General features: G+C 43.1%; 1 protein-coding gene across 1 annotated transcript in view; it reads right to left on the bottom strand.

The window, feature by feature from the left end:
• Positions 1-6,558: 6,558 nt before the first annotated feature.
• pid1 (phosphotyrosine interaction domain containing 1) overlaps positions 6,559-10,532 on the bottom strand; it is a 46,338-nt gene continuing 42,364 nt past the window's right edge. Inside the window, exon 3 of the mRNA XM_080428615.1 lies at positions 6,559-9,584. Within this exon, the coding sequence (XP_080284741.1) occupies positions 9,084-9,584 (501 nt within the window). The 3' untranslated portion in view covers positions 6,559-9,083. The remainder of the gene's footprint in view (positions 9,585-10,532) is intronic.

The raw sequence follows: 10,532 nt of genomic DNA, 5'->3' as shown, positions 1-10,532 counted from the left end.
TGTTAATCAGAGTAGTGCCCAGTCTTCCCACACAAAAATGCACCCCCAGGTCAGAGCCAGGCTCTGCCTAGCTAAAAAACAGTGCCCAGATTTCTCAAGTGCCCACTCTTCTGGTTACCGAATCAAGGACATCTCATCTAGCCTACCTCCACACTGTTAAGGCCAACATCCACTGGTGTGCAGAGTTTTGTCTTCGTCACAACGCAACCATGGTTGTCTGTGACACTGTGCAAGTTCATCATCCTTTGGACAAAGAGTAGAGAGCAGAAGATTGAGAGAGCATAGTCCTAGTCAGGTCACACCTGACTAGATTATCCACGTTAGAGCAAATGATTTCCAAATACAGCAAAGTAAAGAAGGGGTCATTAATTTGTTTCATTTCATTTCACCTTAGCTGCAAGCAAACTTGGAATAGGCTATAACTTCTAAATTGCTATTCCCTCCACTGACAGCTTTCATGAAACAGAAAAGACCAATCTGGTTGTATTAAACAAGATAAACTCACCAATATTGCACCTCCACGTGAGTTATCCTCTTCAAATCAATCAATGCTATTCAGGATATGTTTGATGGGCATAGTGCAAACTATATAATTTTAAATATAGGCCAATTCAGATTTAATATGGTCAAAATGATGGAGTGCATATTAATGTTCTCTTCTCACCCTGATGCATGGCAGGTGTCACCTCTAAATGGTCAAAACGTGATCAGTCATAGTAGTACTTGTACTGTACTTAATGGGTTGAATGTAAAAACGTAGAATTGTATTGACTAGACTAGACCGAATGAATCATCATGACGTCATCACCACGACGAAAAATGAATCCGTGGCATTGTAGCATTATCCTCTGTTTAGTAAGAACAGGACACTAATATTGTTATTGACTATTATTAGGAATATATTGTTTTGTTCTAAATATCCACAGGTTGACAAACTACACATAGCAAATGTTCTGGAGACTTTATGAAATCGTCCATAGATATTCTACCCCGGAAATACCCGTTTGTTTACAAACATCAAACATGCTGACCTAAGGAGTACACCTAAAATTACGCGTGCTGCCTGCAGAGGGCACGCCCATGTGCAGTGGTGTAAAGTAACGAAGTACATGTACTCAAGTACTTTGAGGTATTTTTACTTTACTGGAGTATTTCCAAATTTCAATAATTTTACTACTCCATCAGAGGCAAATATTGTACTTTTACTCCACAACAATTATTTGAAAACTATAGTTATTAGTTACTTTGTAGATTTGTATTATTATTACAAAACATGCATTAACCACTTCAGCCCTATGCATATAGGCTATTTGAAAATAGTCGATCTACAAGCTTATAGATCTGCTATTTTCAAAGCATTTTTATACATTTGGAAACTTGTGAAATTCTGACATTCTGCAAAATGAGTACTTTTACTTTCAGTACTTAAGTATATTTTTATGTGAATACTTTGTAGATCAGCTTTTTTTTTTTTTTTTTTTGCCTCTTTCTTGGGTAAATTTGACAATTTGGCAATTTTTTTTCCAGTTTTTTAGGTATTAAAAAGGTCTTAAAAGTCCTTACATTTTCACTTCACTGTCATGTGTGGGGACCCCTGACCCACAGGTTGAGAACCACTGGCCTACAGTGGTTCTCAGCCAGTAGTGTCTGTCATTAGAAGCCATTAACATAGATAGAGAACCACTTTTCTAACATTTTAACCTTCTCCAAAAAACCTACCCTGCCTGGAGGCAGATTTTCTTGGGTAAATCCTGAGCTATGGTGACACCAAGTGGATACAACGGGCAATGCGGATTTATTATTTTATACTCGATACAGACTTAAACGATTTATCTACCGTTGGCGTTGGAGTCCCTCTTTTACAATCTTTTTACTGTCCTCTTGTTGCACTAATGTTCCAATCCCAAGGCTGAGGGGGGTTATTTTCAGTTTCAAATATGTTGCAACATGGTGGTCAAATGGAATAGAGACAGTTTAAGCTTCATATTTGCTTCCAAAGAAAATAAAAAACAAATCACTATACTATTACTTTGGGACCAGTTGGCGTAGAATAGAATGAAGTGAATGGCCAATTAAGTCAGGGCATTTAGCAAAATGCAGTGTGTGTGTTTGTGTGTGTGTGTGTGTGTGTGTGTGTGTGTGTGTGTGTGTGTGTGTGTGTGCGTGTGCGTGTGCGTGTGGGTGTGGGTGGGTGGGTGGGTGTGTGTGTGTGTGTGTGTGTGTGTGTGTGTGTGTGTGTGTGTGTGTGTGGGGGGGACGTTTTCACACTACTACAGTGTGTAGTGTGTGGTGGGGGGTACATGTACAGTATGTGTGTCAGTTTGTCTGTCTTTGTGTGCTGCTCACATTCACATACTGTATGATCAATGAGAGAGTCATGACAGAGCTCGGCTGGAAGTTGTTTATTTTCCATCCTGTGGCCTAGCCCACAGGATGTGACAGATCTGGATTACCCAACTCCCCTACCAGCATCTGGGAGCAAGATGCCCACATAGACAGCCATGTCTCTTCCTTAACCCCCCCCCCCTCCCCTCTCTGCACCACTTATCTCCCTTTCACTCCTATTTTCATCTCCCTTTCCCTCATTTATGTCCAATTCATCATCACCTCTTCTTCATTACCTTTCTCCATCTATGCTCTTCCCGGTGCCCACATCTCCCTGTACAGTATGCCATGGCCATAGGCCTACCCACAGGAATCTGTGTGTGTTAAAGAAGGACATTCAAACACTGCATGTCTGTGAGAGCAACGAGAACTATTTCATGGTACTGTGAGAGTTAGGAGAGAGATATTTCATAATACTCTGGGTTGATTTCCACTGGGATAATGCCCCCTCTCCCTGGTGCTCCACCGGAGGCCTGGAATGAGAACCAGTCTCTGTCTAAAAACTATTCACTGCAAGCTTATAAAGTTATTTAAAACTTTTATTTACATTTGCAAGCCGTATTACACAATTGTTCTGTGAAGAGCATCTTACAGGCTGAATATTGCAATATCAATGATAATACACAAGAATATTAAACAAGGCCTGACCACTGCCTGTCACCAGAATGGCCTTAGACTTTACTTTTCCTTTTTGACCAATATGGATTTTACCTTTGAAAGTTACCGCTCTATGTGATCCTGTCACCAGGCTGGCCATGGACTTTACTTTTCCTTGTGAATCTGCCATGTGGATTGTACGTGTGAAAGTTACCGCCCGCTGTGGACTATGTGGTTGAACCTGACAATGCGATGATTCTGTCTAGTTTGCACCTTAATCTCATGTACAATGCACTGCTGATGCTCTTTCGCACCTCAATGTCTAATATCATGTACATACCTGCTGCTTTGTTCATGCACTTTATGTCTAACCTCATGTAGGCCTACAGTACATACTGTACCAGCTGGATTGTGCTATGTGTATATATGTACGTATATCTTAGATTTTTGCCTCTCCTTGACATTTTTTCACTACTGTTGGATTCTTCTTTTTCAGCTTTCTTCTCCATATACCCCCCCCCCCCCTCTTTTTTTCATTTCTCTTTCTGAAAATAATAAAATTGATGGAGCTTGCACAAAAACTAATTTCACCCACTTCTTTACCCGTGCAAACCTGTGATGTGACAATAAAGTTGATTCTCATGCTGACTCTGAAACAAATAAGCATATCCAGCAAGCATAACTGTTGGTATCATCCTCCAATTAGATCTTGAAATTATGTCAGTTGGCTTTAGTAAAATCACTTGCTGCACTTCTCCATCTTTGCAGAGCAGTGAAATGTCCATATTCCAGTAAGGGAAAATACAACCCCTACAGCTACTCAGCCTGTACACAAGGGATCAGCTGTCTTTCGATTCAATAGTTGCTAAATTTCAACTTCAGAATGTTTCCAAGTCCGTCTGAAAACACAATGCAAAGTAGGCATCTACTGTATGATCATACACGTGTACGTGTACAGTGATTTGATCATTGTTGCTTGAACTTACTGGTATCAAACTTTAAACAGAAACAGGTGTCAGAAAGACACTGAACATGAACATGCCAACAAGAAAGATACGGAGTATAACTTTACAAAGCCAGTGACATTCTTTTGAGATCTGTCCTGGCCTGTTGCCCTTGCAGATGCTCATCGTCTGTCTTTCCCAACAAGCTAGACTCTGCATGGTTGAAAGTCTAGGCATTTCCTGTCCCTGGGGATACAGTGACAGCATCTGATTTGTCCGTAGCGGTAAGTGCATTCGAATAGTGACGCATATTGACTCCCGGAGGCTTACAGACAGGAGATGAGAGAAAGACAGGAGGTTCAGGCATCCTAAATCACATGATGGCTTTATAGGGCTATTCCAATGGGACTGATAAGCATATGGATGTGAGAATGATCAGAAGAAATGCTGGTCGTGTTTCAGGGACTAAAAGACCTGCGTTATTACTTAACCGTCCACCCTTGCTTCCGGAAAAGACATTAGCTATGTTAACTTTGACCTTTCACTTTTTCACCATTTCTCTCTACGATACCTTTAAGTTGAAACTGGTTTCCTTTTCCTCTCCAAAACTGTTCCTCGATCAGCGCTATCTTCCTTTTTCATTTTGACAAACAAAATCTCTGTTTCCTAAAAGTCGGTTCTGTTTCACACATATGTTTCTATGTATACTCTCCCCCTCTCTGTCTCTCTCAAAGAGACCTGGGCCCCCTGCTCTCTAGCTAGGAGAGAGAGAAAGAGAGAGGGGGGTGGGTCAGTGGAAACAGATCAGAGCCCCATGTTGGCACTGATTTCCCTGTACCGGACCTCAAGCATGTGGGCCTTTGGCGGGTGGATAGACGGGCGGTGTGCGTGGGGACCCAGAGAGGAGGGAGGCCGGCCAACTGGAGCGGTAACAGAGTGGTATTGTAAGCTGACTGACGCCTCAGAGAGGAGTGGGGAAGTGGGGCAGATGGGCCGATGGGATGGCCTCTATCTGGGCTCCTTAAGGCCCACCCCCTGCTGAAAGTGGGTCGGAGAGAGACACATTGGGGAGCAACAGGAGGGCGTACACAGAAAAATGTATCAATTTTAAACTCTGAGTTCATGTTGAGAGACACTTGGTGGTGGTGGTCGTGGTGGTGTGTGTGTGTGTGGGGGGGGGGGGGGGTAATCGTAATAGCAAGTCATATTGCATGAAATAACACTAAAAATATGTCATGGAGTATAAGTACTGTATTGTGTCCCCTGTTGAAATTAGGCTATTTGAAGTGCAGCAGGTGCTGTTGCTCTACCAGCCAGAGGGAGGCACTGTTCTCATTCAACACACATTAACATTCCTCTCAGCATCCATTTTGCTTCCAATTTTCTGCAGTTCTTGAGCTGCAAAATGATAGCCAGCTATACTGTATAAGCAGCAACCAGTTAGTTATGTGGTGAAATGGCTGCAACATGAGAGGCCAGAACACAACAACATTATGAAAGCAAAGTACTTTAGAGGCTGGAGTTGAGAGTAAAGTAAGAATGTAAAGAATGGGAGAGTAAAAACTACTATAAAACAGGACCAAAGCTCTGGCTCTGTCACACTCAAACGTGAAACATACTTTTCGTATGGAAATCCCATAAAACCAAATATTTATGAGGAGCAATACAAATCATTGCGACCACACACTTTGGAACACTGATCATGGACACACTGGAGCTGTGTAATGGTGCAAAAATCAAGTCAAGTGAACATTGATTCATACATTAATTCCATAATCACACATATGGCATTTATTTCACAATGCAAACATAAAAGGGATAGTCTGTGTCTTGTTAGGCCTGTCTAAGCCACATGTAAATAAAGAGCAGACTGAGGAAATCTTTCCGCAAACTACTTCTATGGGTGGTTAGATAGAATCGTCAATATTTAGTGCACCACCGTATAGCGGGTGTATGCTTTATTTACATGTTTACATGCATTGTATGTATTGTAGACCCAATGAAAACACAATCTACATACAGTTTCGGTCTGCTGAAAATGACTTGGTGCCTAGATTCTCGAGCGAAGCCAGTCTGCAAAGCCAGTTCAGGCCGACAACTCAAGTGTTGGGATATGTTAGCTGCATGACTGTCATAGGGTGACAGCATAGGGTGGTCGTTCTTACTGGCAAGCTCTCTAGATGCTGCAGTTTACCTGCCACCACTGTTTGCTTTGATGCAGCTTGCTAAAGCCTCCACACACTCACACCTGTTATCACTATTTCACAATAGTTCCCCATGGGGGTGGTTGTAACTAATCGATCCCTGCTCTCAGGTTTCATTTTCTTTATGTTGATGGTTCTCATCAATGATGAGAACCATTGGTACCATATTAAACCATATTCATAAATATTAGTAATATGTTTTAGTCAGTATGAGAGTTGTCTGACCAAAAACGTGCCCTAACAATTGTGTGTGTATATATTTTATATATATAAGTACATTATTTATTCAACTGCTGTGACCCCAACGGGTCCATTTGGTTCCATTTGTACACTCTCATTGTTAGATAATACTCTGGATCTTGCAGTGCAGATCACAAAGAATAAGGATAATCAGTTTTGGGAAAGAAAACAGCACGCCATCACAAATCTTGGTAAATAGTTTATATGTAATTGTTTCTTGATCTTTGCAAACACTGTATAGAAAACACTTATGGTAACATTTCCAAACATTTAAAGCGTGTCTGAGCTTGCAGACAGACATCACAGAGTAATCTACAGCTTTAGAAACATTCTCACCATCTGACAAATCATCAGCTGTATGGCCAGACACACACATGCACGCACGTACGTACACACACCACGCCACACCACACACACGCGCACGCGCACGCACGCACGCACGCACACACACACACACACACACACACACACACACACACACACACACACACACACACACACACACACACACACACACACACACACACACACACACACACACACACACACACACACACACACACACACACACACACACACACACACACACATGCACGCACGCACAGCCAGCACTATCAGTCTCTCCACGTTGTATTCACAGTAGGCTTTATAACACTGGTTCTGTATCGTATGATGGTGCGTTCTCAACTTTTTTATTATTATTATTTAGAATAGCTAGCCATATTTATGCTGTAATATTTGGAAACTGATACATTTGTATTTACATAAGCTTATTCAATGAGATTCAAATACAATGTATATATTTTTTTCATCTATATATATTTATATATATATATATGTATTGACCGGTAGCCATCTGATCATCCTGCTTAAGTCACAGACCAAAGACCGTTCCCTCTCAGGTGTCCAGTGTCCAGTCTGTTCAATAGTCCCATTAGAAAAGAACATGGCATGGGGCTCTGATACAGGCCTCAGTTGCCCCAGTATGGCCCCTTATCACCCAGAGAGGCAACCCAGGACGGTAGAGTTGTATGAAACTGCTTGCAGGCTTGTTCAAAGTAGCCAAGGAGACAGAGTTAATCCATCACAGTTGTGGGTAAACACCCCAGACATTGGCACTTCTGAGAACTGCCTTAGTTGTAAAGGTAAGGAGAACTGAGAGATTGAAGTGACTGGTGAAGGTATGAGGAGCTGACAGCGCGTTGGACTGATCATACATTCAGCGGAGACCAGGAGGCATCGGCCATTCCCTTGGACGGACTGTGTTTTGTGGGGGTCCTGGAAACTCTGTCTCTGTGACTCTCACATTCTCGTACCCCTTTTTCGTCATTTCATACAAGAGAAATGTAATAAAAGTAAAACTTGGCAAATGGTCACAGTACTGTGTTGAATTTAAAAATGCCTCGTTAAGCATCAAAAAAGGATGCTGTGTGGGGCAGTGAGAAGTTTTCACTTCTGGCTAATTATCAGACCATTCCAGGTCTTTCTCTCTCTTTCCCCCTCACTCTCCCTCCCTCGACTAGTCAAAGACTGCACTTATTCAGAGGCAAGCACTCACATGTACAGTCATACACACGAAGTACAGGAACAAGCAGTTACATTTAGACATTTAAACATATGATGGCATGATGACGCAAACACGCATGCACACACACTCACATGACAGTTCAAGACAAGAGTTAAAAGACCAACCTGATGGGAGAAAGTGAGGCACATAATTTGACAGGTAAGACACAGCTAAAAAAGACTGACTTTTGGTATACTCAAAATAAAAGGGGGAAAAAAGAGAGATCAAATGTGAACAATAAAGGTGCCTCCGTCATGGCTTAGTCTCATGGCCAATTGACACCCTTAAAAATGTCAAATGAATCTAAAACATCAATACCTCTATTCTCCCAGGTGGCTTACACAGAGATGCCCAGGTATCCAAGGTAACCTTTAAACAGGTAGAACTCCTGGCTACATAGTTAATGTGTAAAGCCAGACATTATCAAATAATTTGGGAGTTTAGCTTGGGCTAAAGTACCATAGTGATATGTGCAAGGTAGAAAAGCTTATTCTATCTTTTGATCCCCCGCTAGCTGTCACATATGCTAAAAGGCTTTGCTGTCAATGTTGACAACATTAAACATTTGAGGATATTTATGTTCAACTGCCTGATTTCTTAAACTAGACCCAAACTGGGTCACAGGCCTACTTCTGATGGGTCCTCAAATGGCCATAGTACTTTTCATGAGCCTGGGACCAAAACCAAAGACCCTAACATTTTCCAGTCACCAGCTAAAACAACTTTAAGAACTATGGTTTAGTGATAGTGCCTATGTGGGCTGTATTACACAGTGCCAGAGAACGGGACCATAAATGTGTAGTCAATCTCTTATGGGCGTATACAGAGATGCATAATAGGCCCTGCAGGTCTTTGAGGGACACTCACTCAAAGAGGCAGCGCTTTTCTTCCCTGTATGCAAAGGTAGGGGTTCTTGTTGTCCATTTGTCCTCTAGTTGCCCTTTACGTAAGAACTAATTAATCTTGGGATGAGCGGGTGGGGGGGCTGGGTGGCGGGGACATTGCTTCATGTTTTTTTCCTTGTTGGCACCAGAAAGAAAGAGAGTAAGGGAGAACAAGAGAGAGAGCAGGTGATCTGTTTATCCGTTCAGTCACCCCAACCTTTGCATGGGTGGGGATCAGGCCTTTTGTGTGGATGTGGAAGCCTCAACCGTCATCTGGGGTGGAGTCATCGGGGGTGGAGGAGTCCTCCGCAAAGTCGTCAGAGGAGCCACTTTTGTGGATGCGCCCGTCGCTGCGCATGCTGCGGAAGGTCTTGCGGAAGGCCTCCATCATGGAGTGGGCCAGCTTCTTGGCCTCCAGCTTGCTCTCGCATTCGACAGCGTGGCAGTCCATCTGGAAGGTCAGGTCGTCATTGATCTCCCGGTAAATCCAGGCAAACACTTTGGGATTTATGCCGTGGTCCGCCGTGCAGTAGGCGATACGCGCCACCTGGTAGGTGTCCATGGTCACAGACGCCTCACCGTGCCCGTCTAGGTGGTGGAGGCGCACCTGAAAGGGCCTGATCTCCAGCAGGGAACTGGGCGCGGTGCAGCTGACGTGCTGCTGAGCCCGAGCGCGGCGCTCCACCAGGCCGTCCACCGCTGACTCTGTGCATCCAGACAGGAACTGGGTCCCTGAGATGGTCACCTTTCCCAGGTACGTCACCTGGAGGAGAGGAGACACACAGACAGACAGCGGATACAGGCCGAGTGTTAAGCAGGCGGTGCAGATAAACAGAACACAGTACGAACATGTTTCAACATACAACAAAAATGAAGAAAGAAACCTCCAAAGGCCTAGCCTTGGATTTATTTTTAAATTGACCAAAGGGAAGAGGAAGTGAATTCAAAGAGGTTCTTTTCCACTATTGGGCAATGCAGCCAGTCATGATAGATTTTTAGAACAACTGCAGATGATGTTGTACTGGGGGCCTAGAACAAAATGTTCAACATGCAGGGCACGCTAGAGGTGTGCAGATGTCAGACAGATGTCTAATATTACGTATAAGGACCTTGTGTTGTGATTTGATGATGATACAGTGTATTGAGTCACTGAGGACAGAGTGATGTACAGTATATAGTGAGAGTTGGATGACCCCAAAAATTCTAACTGTTGAACAAAAAAGTCCATTCCTGCTCAGACATAATATGTCTGACACTACATCATCAGCACATAGTACAGAAAAGCTTATGTAAAGCGGGAATGGAGTCATCTTATTTCAGTTCACCCCGGGGAGGTTAATCCTTCTTTTCAAGACCTCATTTCAGAGGTCCTTTAGATCCAGTCAGTCTGGAGAAGATTCAGCGTTAATGCTCCAGCACAAAGTAATTAACTACATATTTTTTTTTACACGGGTGAGCAATAGGTCTCTCAGTCTCAGCACACAGAGATAGATCTGTTCTCTGAGCAAGCAGTGGCGATGAGAGGCTTTCCTATTCCCATGTGGGAACCGTGCTGACATGCTGAGGGCTGTGTGTGTGTTATTTCCCTAAGAGCAGCTAAGAGGAAGAAAAAAAAAACTCTATGTTAAGCTGTGGCTGCAGAATACCATAGTAATGACACATGAACACACTGCATACCAGGGGTAGAGAGAGAGAGACAGAGAGACAAGTA

This window comes from Gymnoscopelus braueri, assembly GCF_963280865.1.
Source record: "Gymnoscopelus braueri genome assembly, chromosome: 5".
In the NCBI taxonomy this organism is placed as follows: Eukaryota; Metazoa; Chordata; class Actinopteri; order Myctophiformes; family Myctophidae; genus Gymnoscopelus; species Gymnoscopelus braueri.
Note: the sequence above shows the minus strand (reverse complement) of the source record. Positions and strands in the feature narration are given on the sequence as shown.